Raw genomic sequence first — 19872 nt, forward strand, 5'->3', positions numbered from 1 at the left:
AGAGGGGGTGAATTGGGTTTTTCAAAATCTTTTTCAACACAACAAATTCAAGCACAATAGAAGCAAATATAAAGAGATAGAGTTAGAGAAATCAAACTCAGATTTTATAATAGTTTGACACTTCCTTGCCTACGCCCACTCTCCTCAAGCTCCTAACCAAGTGAGGGTTCCACTTACTTGAAGTTTCAACTAAGCTTCTAATCTCCTTTACACTTGAATTCCGGCTCCATTGGGCTCTTACACAATCTCTTCAAGATTCAACTAATTTGAAGGCTTTAACACTCAATTTTACTAGAATGAATCCCTCAACCTAGCTCAATGATAGCTCAAATACAAATCAAAGCTAGGATGAATCACAAAGGTGCACTAAATGATATGCAAGTGAAGATTTAATGCACCAAGAAAGAAATGAAAGCTTTTAAGGCAAGAACAAGTGGGTAGACAAATAAATGTAAGTGTTCTCTTGTCATAAATGAAGTGGAACTCTCAATTTATAGGTTGCTAACCTTGGGAGCTAAGAAAAACAAAAAGCAGCCTCAACCGGTCGAGTTGGGGGTCGACCGGTTCACTAGCCGTTGGAGCATTTAAAGCTTTGGCAGGTTGCCGTTGCTTCAACTGGACCTCGACTGAACCTCAATCGGAGGTCGATCAGGAAGGAGGATACCTTGACCGAGAAGAGAAGGCTATTGGATGAGAGAGAATTTTTTTAGCACTCCTCGACTGGACCTCGATCGGGCAAAGGGAACCGGTTGATCGGTACCTTGGCCGGTTGAGCTGGTTGGCCCAGTGCCTTGACTAGTTCAACTTTTTGGCTCTGAAAACCTATCTTTTTCTATTCTTTTCTCTTCTAACACTTAGGCAAGGCCTTTAGGTAATTTAATATGCCAATTTTGAAACATTTTGCCTAAGGTACACTTGATAAAACTCGGGTTTTAATGAAACTTTAACTTTAAGGAATCAACCGGGTTTTCCAAATATGCATGAAATGATATGTAAAACCTAAGTGCACTCATGCATTCATCTTATATTTGTTTTCTATGATTAAAGGTCTTCCAAACATCTTGATCTTGTATCCATTAGATCATTTGATGAATTTCCAAATTAATACCTGAGATTCTTTACAATTCAAATTAATTAGTAACTTAACCATAGGTTGTTATCATCAAAACCTGATTAGGAGAACCCTTGGGCTAACATATTTCATAGGACCTTTCCAATAAGTAATGTAGATCAAATAAGGATGTTAATAATAATTATATCTTTTTTTTTTTTTAATTTCATCCAAAGGAAAAAAATATATTATTAAATTTCCCTTTATAAATGTACCGGCATTTATAATTAATTCTTCTTTTGAATTCATATCATTTAGAATTTTAATTTAATTTATATGTGACCTAATGTTATATATATATATATTCCCTCCAACTATAAAAGTAATAAATAGTTGATCCAATATCCACTAGTAATTTTCATATATCTCCAACCAAAATCAAAACTATACCAAAGGAAATATAACACTTAGAAACATTCATGCTAAGTGAAAAGACTTTTAATATGATAATAAGAAGTCCTATTATTTTCTATCCATTCGAGTTTGATAATTGTGTATCATCTTATAGTCATTTATAAAATTTACTAAATGTTAATTTTACTTAGACCTATGAGGTTTGATTTAAATACACCTTATTAGGATAGAACCTTTAAAATATAATATGATGCAATAATAATGGATTTATTATTTATTAATAAGATTCTAGTTCTCAATTAATCTATCTTAGTCATGCATTACCCTTTTAAAGCATTTTAACTTGATATCTTTTGCATTGTACATGACTTTGGTGCTTTAACAGTTACACGGAAAATCCAAATCATGAGTTCCTTGCAAGTAGATAGTTAGTTCATAGTTAGTTCATGGACTTAAGCAATTGAGGTTGTAGTGTACTATCTCTTAATTCATTGTAGGGATGACTGGTCTTGACCATTCAGATGATTTTCCTATTCACTAGTGTGTACGGTTATATATTGAACAAAATCTATGGTGAATCGTGATATTTACAATCAGGTAGTTATGATATTGATTATCAAGTAGTCATGATATCACCAAACTATCATATTATATGGGTTCTCAACCTTGAGAAGATACTGAGTTTATGCCAAAGTTTTTAGTGGTTTTGACCTATGAGTGAGATCTTAAAGTGGTCGTATATTTCCCATAGATTAGGTCACTATTGATGGAGCCTAATGGCAATAGATATATTCAATATTGATATCATGATATCACAAGGGTTTGAGTAAACATGTTTCCTTAGGTAATCCTAAAGACATGTCAAATATCCACAAAATTTTGCACAATTGCTATGAAGGGATAGAGCAAGTTTTTAAAATGCCCTTAAGGGTATATCCATAATTTGTGAACCAAAAATGCCCAAAATACCCTTAATAGAGTTTTAAAAAAATTATACATGGAGATAGATGAAGTGGCAATTATTTAATGGGAAGAAGACCAAAATATGTCAAAATCCCAAATGTGGTTTATAATTTTAAAACTCAAAACCCCTAAAATCTCGAAATATTTGTTATTAGCTTAAAATTAAATTTTTTTTTTACTACTATGCATTTTAAAATTTTTGAATAAATGTTTCTTTTGAATATATTTCTTGTTTTTTTGTTTTTAAAAATAGAAATTAATAATAATTTTTATAACTTAAGAAATAAAATTTCTTATATAAAAAATATATGCTTATTTTATATCCTTAAAAATTAAATTTAAATTTTTTAAAATTTGAGATGGTAAAAGTTTTTAATACCTCAAAATTTTAATTTTTAAAACCATTACTCTTTTAATATAAGCCTCTAAAAGTTTTTATATTTTATGTAAAATTAATTATTATTTCATGTTTTCAAATTTTATCTTAAAATTTAATTAAAATATTTTATTTTCCTATTTATTTTTAAAATATTTACAAATCAAGTGAAAGATAAATATATATATATATATATATATATATATATATATATATATATATATATATATATATTATATTTCTATTTTTAATTTTATCTTTCAAAAAATAACAATCTATTTTTATGTTAATTAGAATTTTTTTTTTAATTTGAAAACAAAATTTGATACTTGCTTTTTTTATTTTATTGTCATTTGTAAAAATGTTTCAAGTGTTTTGGTGAAGGAAAGAAGCCAACAAGTTGTAAAAAAACACTCAAATTCCTTCACAATGGTTGGTTTTGTACAACTCTTGTACAACTAGTTCATTGGCCTTGTAAGTTGTGGAACTGTCTTATATTGTTGTCCAAAATCCATCTCCAAATTCATGTAAATGTGCACAAGCATGTTAATCATATGTTCCACTGGTTTGATAAAAGGAATTCATAATTCATGGACATCTACATAAGTATATTAATCATATGTTCCACTGGTTTGGTAAAAGAAATTCATAGCCCGGTTGCTTCCAAAGAGGAAACCCATATATTTAGTCCGGATAGAGATTCAAAATCCCAATGTATTGGTGTACAGACGTGTATAGGATGAGTATGTGATGTGTTAATGTGTTTCTTAGAAGTGAAGAACCCCTAGGTGAGGGAAAGAAGTAGGGAAGTTGATAAGAAATACTCAAATTCTTTCATATGAATTGTCTTGCACACCCCTTATATATATAGTTAGTTCATTAACTTTGAATAATTAGTACAATTGTATTATATAGTTGTTCAAATTCTACATCTATATTTTGTTGGCGCGAGCTATTAGAAACTACCTTAGGAAGGATACAACTGTAGACATAAATATAGAATCATGCCATACAAGTATGGCATGATCTTTGCCAAGATATTTGTATAGACAAAAATAGGACTATAATTTTCTTATTTATTTTGTATTTTCTCCATGTAAATAATATACTGAAAAAACCCAGAAAAGCTGATATGGTATTAGATCATGGAATTCGATCTTTGGCTCTCTTCATCGGAAAAACTCTAGTTTTGTCTGTTTGATCCATGCCCTTCATCTATGATAGACATCGACATTATCACTAATTCTGGTGATCCTCCATCACATACCTACTCCATCATCACCACCCTTACCAGCCAAATGACTGAAGCCTTATCCAAAGTCTAAGTCTTGAATTCAACCACCGAAAACTCAACTGCTCGAATTGGTATCAAGTTGGAAGGTTCCAACCACACCCTTTGGCCCAGGTTGTCGAGATGTACATCTCCGACAAAGATAAACTAGGTTATATCAACGACAATTGTCCACCACTGCCATAGGCAAATCCATCATTTCGAAAATGGCGTACTGATAATTCCATTGTCAAATAATGGTTGATAAACTCTATGGATCCAACACTCATGGACAATTTCATCTGATTTCCCACAGCAAAATTGGTCTGGGATGCCATTGCTACAACTTATTTCGATGGCAACGATACTTCTCAAGTCTATGAACTCCAGCGATGTGTGACTTGTCTATGATAAGGTAGTGGATCCCTTGAGAAGTTCTACACTAAACTACAAGGACTATGGCGGGAAATTGATTTCTGTCATTCGAATCTGATGGAATGCACCACTGACATCTACCACTACAACAACCTACTCCAAGAAGATCATGTTTACACTTTCCTTGATGGTCTTGATGATCGCATTGACAACATCCGCAGCAATGTGCTTCAAATGCGCCTATTTCCCTTAATCGAGCAAGCTTATGCTCATGTTCACAGAGAGGCTCTTCGATAAGCAGTCATGAGCACTAGTGATCCCGACAATACCTCAGGTGTGGTTCTGACTACCAAAGGGCTGAAACTGAGTTTAGCCAACACAAACTCTGTTGTAGCCCCCAACCATGGGAAATGCACTACAACCTCTAAGTCATGAACTATTCCTGATGGAATGAAATGCTCCCATGCCACACAAGTGAGAATTGTTTCAAAAAAATGGTTATCCCGATTGGTGGTATAAGTTGCAGGCAAAGAAAAAGAAGGACTCAGTTGGTGCGGATGCAAACAAGGGCAAAGTGGCTATAATGTCAATCGAACCTCACCTTTCCTTGATTCCTTAGGCTGAGTCTTCTCAGGATGCAGGACCCGTCTCTGATATAGGTAACTGTGGTTCTAATTTAGTTACCTTCTATGATGTTGATTGTGGTACATGGCTTCTTAACTCTGGAGCCACAGACCATATGAATTTTGCAGCTATCGACTTTACTACAACATCTTCCCCGTGACGCACTAGTGTTGCCAATGCTGATGGGGTTGTTTCTCCTATCATAGGGGTCGGATCTGTGTATTTGTCTCCTTCATTCCAATTATTGAATACATTACTTGTTACATCGCTCTCACATAAATTACTATCTATTAATCAAGTTACAATAGAACTAAATTGTGTTGTCCTAATGTATCCTACATTTTGTATTCTTCAGGATATTCTCACCAAGGAGATAATTGGGCGTGGTACTAAAAAGGGAGGGAGGGGGGGGTCTATACTACATGAAATATGTTAGCACAGGTCATGTTCACCAAATACAAAGTGATGTGAGAGAACAAAAAATCTAACTTTGGCATCGACATTTGGGGCATCCAAATTTTGATTATCTGAAGCATCTACGACTTGATCTTTTTTCTAATACAAGGTTTTCTGACCTTAAATGTAATACCTGCATTATAGCCAAAATTCATCGGACTTCCTATCCACTAAGTATGAATAAAAGCACTTTTCCCTTTGCTTTAGTTCACTCTAATGTGTGGGGTCTTTCCCATATCTCGATTGGTTCTGGTGTTTGTTGGTTTGTATATTTGTTGACGAATGTACCCGTATGACCTGGCTTTACTTGATGAAACATAAAGATGAAGTATTACATGTGTTTCAATCATTCCATGCGATGATCCAAACTTAGTTTTCTTCTAAGCTCTGAGTTCTCCGCTCCGATAATGGTGGTGAATATGTTAATTAGCGCTTCCGTACTTATTTCGAACATCATGGACTTGTTCATGAGACATTGTGTCCTCATACCCCTCAGCAAAATATCATAGCTGAGCGGAAGCACCACCATATTCTTGAAACTGCATGAGCTTTACTACATGAAATGCATGTGCCACCCCAATACTGGTCTGATGCAGTATCCATTGTCGTTCATCTACTCAATAGACTACCCTCAAAAGTCTTAAATTTTAAGACTCCGCTCCAAGTTCTGGCATCACACCTCTCTTTACCTACAACCCTAATGTTTCCTCCTAAAGTATTTGGGTGTGTAACTTATGTACATCTTCACAAAAATCAAAGAACCAAACTAGATCAGTGTGCTTGTCGTTGTCTCTTCCTAGGCTATGTTGTGCATCAGAAGGGTTATCGGTGCTATGATCCCTCTACCTGACGCACCTATGTAACTATGGATGTCACCTTCCTAAAGTCTAAACCTTTTTTCCCAACCCCCACTTCTTATCTTCAGGGGGAGACACGAGATGAAGAGCAGAAATGGTTGCACTTTGACTAGCCAAATAGTGAAACTATGGTGGATGAAGTACCAAGCCTAGTGTTGATTGATCCCACAAGACTAGATGGACCCATAGAGCAAAATACAACTTCAGAAAATTATATGCCTTCAGCAACTGAACTAAGTTCCCCCCTCCCCCTCCTCCTTCCTTAGTACATGCAGACCCATCTCCTGAAAATATCCGTGAGGTAAGAATTCTTGACATGCCTTCCAATATAAGTGACTTGAATACTTCTACTGGATATACATTGCCTTTTAAGGAAAATTGTGGCAAGCCACAGACTAGATATTCTCCTGGTATTGAAAAGCGAAAATCAAAGTATCCAATTGCCAACTATGTGTCTACCAAGAGATTATCCGAACCCCTTAGAGCATTTTTCTATGTACTTTCCTCAAGTCAAATTCTAGTTGGAGTTCAAGAAGCCTTGTCTGAACCGCAATGGACTCAAGCAATAAAAGAGGAAGTGGAGACACTACTAAATAACAACACATGGACCATAGTTCCATTACCTGAAGGGAAGAAAGCAGTAGGATGGAAATGGGTATTTTCTATCAAACACAAGGCAGATGGTACGGTTGAAAGATACAAAGCAAGACTGGTGTCAAAAGGTTACACACAAACATACGGGGTAGGCTACCAAGAAACTTTTTCACCAGTTGCAAAACTGAGCATTGTAAGGGTATTGTTATCTCTCGCAGCCAACCTTGGCTGGCCATTACATCAATTTGATGTAAAAATGCCTTTCTACACGGAGATCTTGAAGAAGAAGTGTACATGGAACTTCCTTCGGGATATACGACATCTATTGAAACCAAGGTTGTGTGCAAACTACAATGAGCACTATATGGATTGAAACAATCACCTCAAGTGTGGTTTAGGCGGTTCAGTTTATCAATGAGGAAATACAGATTCAAGCAAAGCAACTCGAACCATACACTATTCATAAAACACAAAGTGGGAAAGGTAACTGTGTTGATAGTCTATGCGGATGAAATGATTATCATAGGAAATGATGAAGAAGAAATAACTAGACTATAAAAGGAGTTAGCCACAGAATTTGAGATGAAGAACTTGGGAGGACTCAAGTATTTTATGGGAATTGAAGTTGCCAGGTCCAAACAAGGAATATTTCTTTCCCAAAGGAAGTATGTGTTGGATATATTAACTGAGGTAGGAATGTTGGAATGCAAACCGATGGATACTCCAATTGTCCAAAACCATAGACTTAGAAAATACTCAGATCAAGCACCAATGGATAAAGGGAAGTACCAAAGGTTAGTTGGCAAACTCATATACCTCTCACATACTTGTCCAGACATTGCATATGTTGTAAGCGCAGTTAGCCAATTCATGCATAACCCTAGTGAAGACCACATGGATGCGGTAATTAGGATACTAAGATACTTGAAGTCCTCACTTGGGAAAGGACTTCTGTTTTCAAAGAATGGTCATTTAAGAATTAATGTCTATACAGATGCAGATTGGGCTAGAAATATCTTAGACAGAAGATTTACTTTAGGTTATTTTATGTTTGTAGGTGGGAATCTTGTTACATGGAGAAGCAAGAAGCAAAAGGTGGTAGCACTTTCTAGCGCTAAAACAGAATTTCGTGGAATGACAAAAGGGGTGTGTGAACTACTCTGGATCAAGAGACTACTTACTGAACTAGGTTTTGCCTCTGCCTCAGAAATGGATCTTTTTTGTGACAACAAAGCTGCTATTGCACTATCTCAAGACCCAGTCCAACATGGCCGTACAAAACATGTGGAAGTGGATCGACATTTTATCAAGGAAAACTTAAAAGCAAAAATAATTTGATTTCCATTTGTGAAGTCTGAAGACCAATTAGCAGACATACTCGCAAATGTGGTATCAAGCAAAGAGCTCCACAACTCACTCAACAAGTTGTGCATCAGAGATTTGTATGCATCAACTTGAGGGAGAGTGTTAGCGTGAGCTGTTAGAAACCAACTTAGGAAGGATATAGTTGTAGACGTAAATATAGAATCATGCCATACAAGTATGGCATGATCTTTGCTGAGATATTTGTATAGACAAAAATAGGATTGCAATTTTCTTATTTATTTTGTGTTCTCTCCATGTAAATAATATACTGAAAAACCCCAGAAAAGTTGATATATTCTTGGATGCGTGCACAAGTGTGTTAACCGTGTTTCAAGTGGTTTGGTCAAAAGTAACCATAGACCGATTGCTTCCAAAGATGAAACCTTGTACATTTAATGAGAGTAGGGATTTGAAACTTCAATGTATGGATTGACAAACATGCATGAGATGGGTATGTAATGTGTCAATGTATTTCTTAGAAGGGAATAACCTTTAGGTGAGGGAAAGAAGTAGGGAAGTTGACAAGAAATACTTCAATTCCTTCAAATAAGTTGCCTTGTACACTCCTTATAAAGTTAGTTCATTAACCTTGTATAGTTAGTACAATTATTGTCTATAATTGTTTAAATTCCATATCCGTGTTCTTAGATGTGTGCACTAATATGTTAACCATGATTCAATCATAATCCATACAATAAAAATCTACACGAGCACAACTATTTAGCTCAAGTTTTAAAACTTTAAAGATTAAAACAATAAGCACAAAACTCAAATTTCATTTCCAATCTTCTTTTCCTTTTCTCAACAACCAAACAAAGTAAAGAACAATCATTTGACTTAAGTTTCAAAACTTTGAACACCAAGGCAACAACAATCACAAAAATCAAATTTCATTCTCAATCTTCTTCTCATTTTCTCAACAACCAAATAAAACAAAGAAGAGATTGACTAGTACAAGTGTTTCTAGAAAAGGGAAGAAAAGAAAACCCTTTTAGGTTGATGACAAAGACGGGATCACAACTACAATTGGTGCCATTGGGACAATAAATTATCCGGTTAAGAGAAAGATTGAGGTCATGGATTGTTGTGATTTGAAAACTTCTTTACTTTATTTCTTGGAAATCGAATAGAGCAAATAAGAAAATGAAAGGAGTAATTAAGAAAATTTTCACTTTAAAAAGGCAATTGATTTCATTGTTAAAAATATCATTATGAACTTGATTGAACATCAACTTTGATTAGGGTAAAATAATCATTAAATAACATAGCAAATATAAATATGTTAAAAAATTTAATCAATTTTCTTTATTTTGATATAAAAATCAACCTTTCTTTCAAAATCATGGTATTATTTAGAAGACAATTCTTAGCATTTTCAATCTTATTTTTATTTTTTTTTTAAAAAGAATACTCCTATTGTTCTATTTTAATTAAATTCAAGTAAGCATGTTTATGATATTAGAAGTTTTCTTTTATGATTTACAATGAATAGTATAAAGTATAAATCTTCAAGAGACCATGCTCCCAAGAGGATGAGAGAAAGAAAAATATATGTAAAAAAAGAAAATTGTGAAAAAGGTAAAGAGAATAAAACCTTGTTTGGTCATGTGATTAAAAAACAGTTTTTCCTTTTTAAAAATAGAAAATTATTTTTAAAAATTCATAACACTATTTGACTGTAGTTCTATGTTTCCAATTTTAAAAAACAAAGTGAAATAGAAAACAATTTTTAGAAAATAAGTAGAAGTTGTTTTTATTTGTTTTTTAAAACAAAGGAAAAACATGAAGATTTAAAAAAAAAACATAAAAAATAAATAAAATTGAGCATTATATCATTTTTTTTTCTCTCACTATGATTTAATGCCAATATAAAAAATCTTCAAATATATTATTTCTTTAAATTACATGTAGTTTTCTATTTTTTTTTAATTTCTCTAAAAATTTTCATTAAACAAATAATTCAAAATCAAACTATACTTCATGCATAAAGTTCATTAATTTTAAAAATTAATTTGAAGAGAATTTAAAAGTCGAACTCAATAATATTAGAAAGTTATAGATTAAAATTTGTTTTAAATGACTTGGTTATTTTCTTCTTTACATATAATACATTTTTACAAATTTTTTCACTAAGTAAATAAACTCCAAATTAAGCAAGACTTAATGTGTTGGATTTATTAATGAATATAATAATTTTTAAAAATAACTTAAAACTGAAATAATGATCCAATTAATATAAAAAATTTATAGATAAAAATTGATCCAAAACGACTTTGTTTTTTATTTTCTACATAGAATCATTATTTTTTTTTTCTTTAGGTAAATGAACCCAAAATTAAACAAGACTCAATGCATTGGATTCATTAACAAGTCTAGTAATAAAACTTAAATAGTGAATCAATTAATACCATAAATTTATGGATTAAAATTGCTTCATTATGGCTATTATTTATTTTTTACACATAATTATATATATTTTTTTAAATTTCTCATCCAAAAAATGAACTTCAAATTATGCGACACTTTATATTGAATTTATTAATGGGCTTTAATTTTTTTTAAATAATTGGAAATTAAAAAATAGATCTAATTACGAAAAGAAAATAGATCAAATCTAATATGTTTTGAGTCATGACTTTATCGTTTCTACATGCAACTATATTTTTAAATTTCTCACTAGGTAAATAGATTATAAATTAAATAAGATATAATTAATAATTTAAATTCTTTAATGAATCTTTTAATTTTTAAGAATAATTTGGAATTCAAAAAACTAATCTAATTAATGGTAAATTAAATCAAAATGTTCTAAAATATTATGTTTGTAATTGAGTACTAAATGTGTGCATATAATGAAAGAGTTGGTACATTTATATGTCAAAAGGTTAAATTTTTTTCATTATTTATTTTTAATAAAAAATTTACAAAGATATTAATATCTTCTAACATATTCTAAAATCGAATATATATTTTAAAAAAAAAATATAATTTATAATTTTATTATAATATCATTATTCATATTTTACTAAAAACTATTTTTTTTAAAAAAAATTATTTATAAAAAAATTATTTTTATTTTTAATAAGATTTGAATTGACTTTAATTAATATTATATAAATTGAATTTATAATGTTTTTAGGAAATCAAAGTACAAAAATTACTTTTAAAAACAACTTATCCAAATAGGTTTTCTACTTTTTATTTTTAAAAATAATTGTCAAACATTCTTATTTTCAAAAAATATTAAAAAAATATATTTTTTGCCATTTAATTTAAAAATAGTTTTTAAAAATAAGCATCCGAGAACATGGCCAAACGGGCCCTAATTAACTGGGATTTTTAAGCTCCAAGAGGATAAAGGCCATACCATGGAGGAATGAATGGACACGTTTAGATCATAGGGGAGAAACTGGTCCAATAAGGCCAACTAACTTAATATGCGTGTGCTTGTAGTCCACCAGTGCTCAACCTTTGTCAGCACTGCACACCATAACAAGCTTTGCTAGCCCACGATCCATGTCCTCCATGGTAGATTGATTCACTCTTAATGCATGGCAAACTAGGAGTTAGGTCAAACCCATGGTTTGGCAAGTCCCTATGGCTGGAAAGATTAGGAAATACTTTGATTAAAATGATGAGATAATAGTAATATATTGAAAATTATACATATAATCTCATTCTAACATTTTCATCTTTGAATTTTTTATTCAAACAACTACCCTCTCCCTAGGTAACATTGATGGTGCATTTTTCAATGGTAAGTGATCCATTGCTATATGATATAATCTTTAAAAGGTCATTGACAAGTAAGATCCTCAGAAACTATGAGGCTCCTCCGACCATATATTTGCACCACTCCTTATGTGGATTGTGATATGAGCGTGTTGCCCTCCTCAGCACGACCCCCATCATTATTGATTAGTGTCCCTCCGATCATACATTTGCACCACTCTTGACATGGATTATGATATGGATGTGTCACTCTCCTCAGCACAACCTCCATTATTATTGATTACCGTCCCTCTGATCCTACCATTTATGGCGGACTCACTTTTTTTATCACTCCACTATATCGAAAGCCCCAAAAGACAACTAACTCGAAGGTTATTTTATCTATAGAAAATAAGTTGGTTGATACAAAAGCCAATTATACACTTGATGATGCCGTCACATTTTCGATCCCATAGAGCAAATGGAAGAAGCACCTAAGGCTACCTTAGATCAACCTAAATAGTATTAATCCGCGTCCCCTACTCTAAGAGAGACGAGTAGGAGATGCCAATAACGGAGCCCTCTATTGTTAATCCAAACAGAGTGGCAAAATTTTCAATTTTACTGAAGGGATTAGTGTGTAGAGAGAAACCAGCGTCCAGATATGAACAAAACATTCAACGACGGAAAATATAATCAAATATATTTTGTTTCAGTAACCTCTCAAATAAATCAGAGTGGCGCAGCGGAAGCGTGGTGGGCCCATAACCCACAGGTCCCAGGATCGAAACCTGGCTCTGATAAATAAAGGGTGATGTTTTCCTTTTTGTTTGGCCGAACATAATAAGAGCCTACTTTGAACAAAATGTTAAAACCAAAAAATTAACAATAAAATAATTATAATTAAATTTTATTGGAAAAACATCACTTCAAATTTTATTTTATATATATATATGTAATTAATTTTTTTTATAAAATATATTTAATTCGTAATTATTTTTTAAAGTGTATTTGATAGTGTCTCTATTAAAAGTGTTTTTAGTAAAATCGTTTGTTCTAAAAGTGTTGTTAAGAGAATCATTCATAAAGTATTTTTTTTTAAAAACATTATAAGTGATTTTTTAATATTTTAAATAATTTTTAAAAATTTTAAAAATATTTTTAAAATTTAATTGGTCAAACATCTAATTTTTTTGAGAAACATTTTTTTAAGCTAAAATAACTCCCTACAATCACTATCAAATAAAACACCTAGTCCACATTTCATGTTCATGTTTAGCCGCGACTTGGCCTCCCACATGTCCCACAAGTCATTCACCTTCCTACAACAAGGACAGTATCAAGTTGCATACAAAGAAAGGTTTCAGATACCCATGCACTCCTTCATTGAATGTAAAGACAATCGACAGGAATCATTGTTTGAAAAGTAGGATGAATTATTGATATGGCCCAGGGGTGGATGCATTTTTCATCAAGAAGGATAAGATTATATGGTCCTCAATATTCGTGCTTACTCATACAACAACTTTCCTTTGATATTATACTTTTCTCTACTCCAGTCCAAACTGTCTTCTCACCTGCAAAATAAAGTCATAGACCTTCTGCTGGTGAGGGAGAGAAGAGGACACACTCTCCTTTTCCATGCACCTCTTAGCCCATAAGTTCAGTTTGGGACACTCTTCCTCTATGCTGAAGTTGGCAAAGGTCTCGTATGCGTAAAAACTGCTACAAAATGGCACCAGAGCAATGTCCACTAATCCCAACTTTACACCACCGAAGTAGGATTTGTCTGCAAGCTCTCCTTCCAGCAGCTTAAGGCATTCTATGAATTCCTTCTTGGGTATCTCCAGATTTTCTTTTTTTGACCGTATCAACTTGCTCCCAAGATTGTATATCTACATTTCACGGTCAGTCTTATCAAGGAAAAGAATAAAAGAGAACACGGAGTGACAGAACATGGAATTGCAACAATAAAGGTAATTTATAAAATAATGATATGAGTCTACTTCTATCAATATTTCCATAAATGCCAAATTCTATTGTCAAATAATAAAATTACCAAATTCTTCAAGTCCGGTAAATATTTTAGCTAGAAAAAATTTGTTTGTTAATGAATTCTATGTCTCTGGAGATAAGGAGAGGCAAAAAAGGAAGTGTTGGAATCCGTGCAACGATTTATGGTGAAAAATTAGGGAAAACGAGAAAGAAAGAATACACAGATTTAAAGTGGTTTGACAAATTATCTACGTCCACGGGAACAAAGAAGAGGACTTTCACTATGTATCAAATTAGGGTTACATAAAAGGGTATTTATATTAACCCTTAAGAATGAAATTCCAAAAATACCCCTGAATCGTACCATCGGGGGTGTTGCTCCCGCACCCTCCCCAACCTATCGTTCACCCACAACAATAGAAATACAAGCTTGAATGGCAAATGTCGTCACTCCACTTCGCTCCTGCATTTACCCCTTTTTCTCCATATGTCTTTTGCTCAAATATGAGCCACATACTACAATAATCTCCACCTTGACGAATATTAACTCCCTCCCCCCTCCCCTCCCTTAGGAGACAAAAAACATAGCTTATAACTCCATCTGGGACAATAGGTTAGGGTATCTCCTATCTAGCATCTGGAGACATTAATCAAGTTCAAGTAATGCTTGAACTTTTATGTGGTAACAGGCTTTGTCAACATGTCTGCTGCATTCTCAGAGGTGTGAACCTTCTCAAGTAACAATTCACCAAAAGAAACCAATTCCCTAATCTTGTGAAACCTCACATCTATGTGTTTGGTCCTTGCATGATACACTTGGTTCTTTGCTAAATAAATGGCACTCTGACTATCACAATATAATTGAACTCCACCTTGTAGAATACCTAACTCCTTAACCAAACTTGTAAGCCATAATGATTCCTTTGTAGCCTCAGTTATTGCCATATATTTTGACTTAGTAGTAGATAGTGCAACTAAAGACTGTATCATAGACTTCCAACAAATAGGTCCCCCACCAAGGGTGAATACATAACCTGTGGTAGACCTCCTGTCATCCAAGTCTCCTGCACTGTCTGTATCAACCTATCTCTTAATTGAAGGATCACTCTATTGTTTGCTGAACGTGATGCCATAGTCTGTAGTACCCCTTATGTATCTAAAAATCCACTTGACTGCATCCCAATGCAGTCTTCCCAGATTTGATAGAAACTTGCTCACCACACTAACAACATGTGCCTAATCCGGTCTTGTACAAACCATAGCATACATCAACCATCCCACTGCACTTGCATATGGAACCTTTGACATGTCATTCACTTCATCATCTGTCTTTGGGCATTGACTAGTAGACAACCTAAAATGATTTGCCAAAGGTGTACTTATTGGTTTTGCATTATCCATTTTGAACCTCTCTAACATTCTCTTGACATAGCTATGCTGAGATAACCATAATCTCCCTGAAGCTTTATCCCTGTGAATCTCCATTCCAAGGATCTTCTTGGCTGCACCTAAATCCTTCATGTCAAACTCCTTACTCAACAAAGACTTTAACTTATTGACCTCAACCAAACTCTTTGCAGCAATTAACATGTCATCCACATAGAGTAATAGAAAAATAAACGATTAATCATCATCTAAGCTCTTTATAGAAAAACAACAATCATACTCACATCTTTTGTAGCCAATCCTGATCATGTAGGAGTCAAATCGCTTGTACCATTGCCTTGGGGACTAATTTAACCCATAAAGTGATTTCCTCAATTTACAGACCAAGTGTTCTTGTCCAGGTTGAATAAACCCTTCTGGCTATACCATATAGACCAACTCCTCCAAATCACCATGAAGAAAAGTTGTCTTTACATCCATTTTCTCCAATTGCATGTCAAAATGTGCTACCAAACCCAACATTGTCCTGATGGATGTGTGTCTGACCAAGGGAGAGAAGATCTCATCATAGTTAATCCCTTTCCTTTGTGAGTAACCCTTTGCTACTAAACTAGCCTTGAACTTTTCACCCTCTTTTTCTTAAATTGCTTATTTCTTCTTGTACACCCATTTACATCCTATTGCTCTCTTACCCTCTAGAAGCTCCACCGAATCCCATGTCTGGTTCTCATGCAAAGACTGAATCTCCTCCACCATAGCACTCATCCATTTACTTTTCTTTTGGTTGTGTATTGTCTCTTGAAAGGTAGTAGGATCCCCACTACTAGTAATCAATGTATAAGAAACTAAATCTTCAAAACCATACCTAGTAGGTGGCTTAATAGTACATCTGTGTTTGTCTATGTCTATACTATGATGCTGTTGATCTTCTAAACTAGACTTCCCTGTATTCTAAGCTCGATCCTCTATATCATGAGTCTCAAATTCCACATGTATCAGCTGCTCATTACTGCTGCAATTTTCTGGTTCCTGTTTCTTGCATTTCTGAGTACACTGTAACATGGGTTTCTCATCAAAAACTACATCTCTACTAATCACCACCTTATTTGCCTTTGGATCCCAGAGCTTGAAGCCTTTCACCCATTTCTGATACCCCAGAAAGATACACTGTCTAGACTTCGCATCAAACTTTGATCTCTCCTCATTAGGAATGTGCACATAGGTTGGGCACCCAAATACTCTCAAACCAGAACAATCTACTAGACTGCTTGTCCATACCTCATCTGCTACTTTCCTATCTAATGCTGCTCTAGGTGACCTATTGATCAAGTAACATGCCATGTTCACTATTTCTGCCCAAAATTTCTTTTCAAGGCCTGCATTCAATTTGAGACATCGAGCTCTTTCAACTATCGTTCTGTTCATTCTTTCTGCTATACCATTTTGTTGTGGTGTCTTGCGTACTGTGAAGTGTCTCTTAATCTCATGTTGCTCACACAATTCCGTGAACTTTGAATCTGTATACTCTATACCATTATCTAACTTAAGGCATTTTATCTTTCTCCATGTTTGGTTTTCTACTTCAGCTTTCCACACCTTAAACTTGGCAAATGTTTTTGACTTGTGTCGCATGAAGTACACCCAAACCTTTCGTGAGTAATCGTCAGTAAAACTCACAAAATACATATTTCCTCCCAATGATGCTACCCTTACTTGTCCCCAAATGTTTGTATGAACATAGTCAAGAAACCCCTCTGTCTTGTGTGTGGCTGTCTTGAACTACACTTTATTTTATTTCTCAAAAACACAATACTTGCATAAATCAAGTTTACATGTTTTGATACCCTTCAACAGATTTCTCTTATGAAGCTCCATCATCCCACGCTCACCCATATGCCCTAACCGCATATGCCATAAAACTATATTGTCTGACGCAGACTCTGCGATTGCAACTCCACTTACAATTATGGTACCTAACAGTTTATAAATATTTCCTACTAGTTTCTGACCTTTCATCACTATCATAGCACCTTTGCTCACTTTCATTACTCCACTTGTAGATTTGTAACTAAACTCGTTATAGTCTAAAGTCCCCAAAGAAATCAGATTCTTCCTTAAATCAGGTACATGTCTAACATCACACAACGTTTTAACAACACCATCAAACATTTTAATTATGATATTCCCTATTACAGCAACTTTACATGAAGCGTCATTACCCATCAGAACAGAACCATAATTTACCGACCTGTATGTGTTAAACCAATCTTTTTTGGGTGTCATATAATAAGAGCATGCTGAATCCAAGATCCACGAATCTGTAAGATGATTTGAACTGGATGAAACCGACAGCATGTCACCATTACCACTTTTTGAGTCTTTTTCTGCCACTACATTCATAGACTTTGATGAACTCTCTTTATTTTCCAATACTGAGCCCCCTTTCTTTTTCTCTGGACAATCTCGTTTCATGTGCCCCTTTTTTCCGCACTTATAACATTGTATGTCCTTTCTCTTCTTGGATTTAGATTGAGATTTATTATTACTCGATTCACTCCGAAACTTGTTTCTCCCACATTCTTGATTTTTCTTTGCCACAAGCCCTTTACCCTGAGAACTCTAATCATTGGCTTTCTTCCTCTGATTAAATACTAAAAGAATGCTCGTGATCTCCTCCAAATCAAGAGTTTATTTACCTCACACCATAGTTGTAACCAGATTTTCATACGTAGAAGAAACAAGAAGGGAATTCAATAACATCAATGCCTTGTCTTCCTCTTCAAACTTCACATCAATTTGCTTCAAATCACTAATGATATGATTGAATACGTTGACATACTAGCTTAGATCTGAGCCCTCTGCCATCTTAAGACCATACAGTTTCTACTTAAGATACAACTTGTTCGTCAATGACTTAGACATATACTGATTTTCCAATTTCAACCAGATTGTCGTCGGTGATTCTTCATCCATGACATGGTACATCACGTCATCAGCCAAACAAAGCTTGATCCTTGTCGCAACCTTCGCTTCCATATCCTTCCAATCCACATCATTCATTCTTTTTGGTTGTTTTCCGTAAAACGCCTTCACCATACCTTGTTGCACTAATAGATCATTAACCCTCCTCTGTCATAGGCCGAAATTCCTAGATCCATCGAACTTGACCACATCGAACTTCATAGAAGAAATCCCAGAAATTGAACCTGGCGCTCTAATACCAATTGTTGGAATTCGTGCAACAATTTATGGTGAAAAAATTAGGAAAAATGAGAAAAAAAGAACATGTAGATTTAATGTGGTATGGAAAATTGCCTACGTCCACAGGAACAAGGAAAATGACTTTCACTATGTACCAAATTAGGGTTACATAAAAGGGTATTTATACTAACCCTTAGGAATAAAATTCCAAAAATACCCCTGAATCGTACTACCCTTTCTCCATATGTCTTTCGCTTAAATATGAGCCACGTATTACAACAAAAAGGCAAACCCTTAGAGATATGACAACCACAAAGAAATCCCACATAATATAGATCAACATTATGGAACACCACTAATTAAAAAGACATGAAAAGTAAGCAGCAAAATAACATTAATTTTCAGATTAAGCAAGAATTCATTGTCCAAAAATGAGCTTAAACTGGCTGATACATATAATTTTGAATGAATAGCAGAAGAGACATACCGTCTTGTCAATGTAATCAGCCCGGAACCTGGCTTGATCTTTCTGGTAAGGATTAGTGGGCAACAATGGAGACTTATCATTCCAAACTTCATCAATATACTGAACTATTATCAATGATTCACAAATGGGTTTGCCATTATGGATCAAGACTAGGATTTTCTTATGAACTGGGTTCATTTCAAGAAGGAGAGGGCTCTTGTTTCTCAAGTCCTCTTATCTATTTTCATACTTGATACCCTTCTCTACTAATGCAATTTTGACCCTCATACCAAACACGCTAACTAGAAATCTAGCAAAACTATTTCATCTGCCATTTCTGGTTCTGTGCTAAGATACAAAGGAGTTCAAGGGATGAAGAATGATCTACTATACCATATCTAATAATTCACAAAGTCTCTTCAACTTTGAATGTTCTAAGGTCGAATGGTCTACCATCCTATATTGTTTTTCTAGCCACATATATCATTGGCCATAAACTCTCCTTATCTCTAGTGTACATAAAAATAATTTTGTAATTTCCTTGATTTTTATTAATACTAAATTTTTGGAGAAATGTTTAAAAATTTATTCAGAATGTTCTATAGCAAAATATCGATCTAACTTATGGTTACATTAGGTTACTTTTTTTATTTTATTTTAATTGAAGTCTAAATGAATTTGAATTTATTTAAAATTTGAATAAAAATAAATACAAAATGTCATTTGAACTTCGGAATTTAGATAAAAGCTAAATTCTTTATATAAAGG

The 19872-nt window shown here is 33.8% G+C and overlaps 1 protein-coding gene and 1 non-coding gene across 2 annotated transcripts; one reads left to right on the forward strand and one right to left on the reverse strand.

Annotated features, from left to right (window-relative positions):
• The first annotated feature begins 12787 nt into the window (after positions 1-12787).
• Positions 12788-12859, forward strand: TRNAM-CAU (transfer RNA methionine (anticodon CAU)). The gene has a single exon. It is a non-coding gene; the product is annotated as a tRNA-Met (tRNA).
• Positions 12860-13606: 747 nt separating this feature from the next.
• LOC100242273 (probable glutathione S-transferase parC) lies at positions 13607-19439 on the reverse strand. Its single transcript, XM_019217108.2, is given in 3 exon segments — positions 13607-13951; positions 19126-19412; positions 19415-19439. Coding segments are annotated over 3 exon segments (657 nt in total).
• Between the last annotated feature and the right edge of the window lie 433 nt (positions 19440-19872).

This window comes from Vitis vinifera, chromosome 19 (assembly GCF_030704535.1).
Source record: "Vitis vinifera cultivar Pinot Noir 40024 chromosome 19, ASM3070453v1".
In the NCBI taxonomy this organism is placed as follows: Eukaryota; Viridiplantae; Streptophyta; class Magnoliopsida; order Vitales; family Vitaceae; genus Vitis; species Vitis vinifera.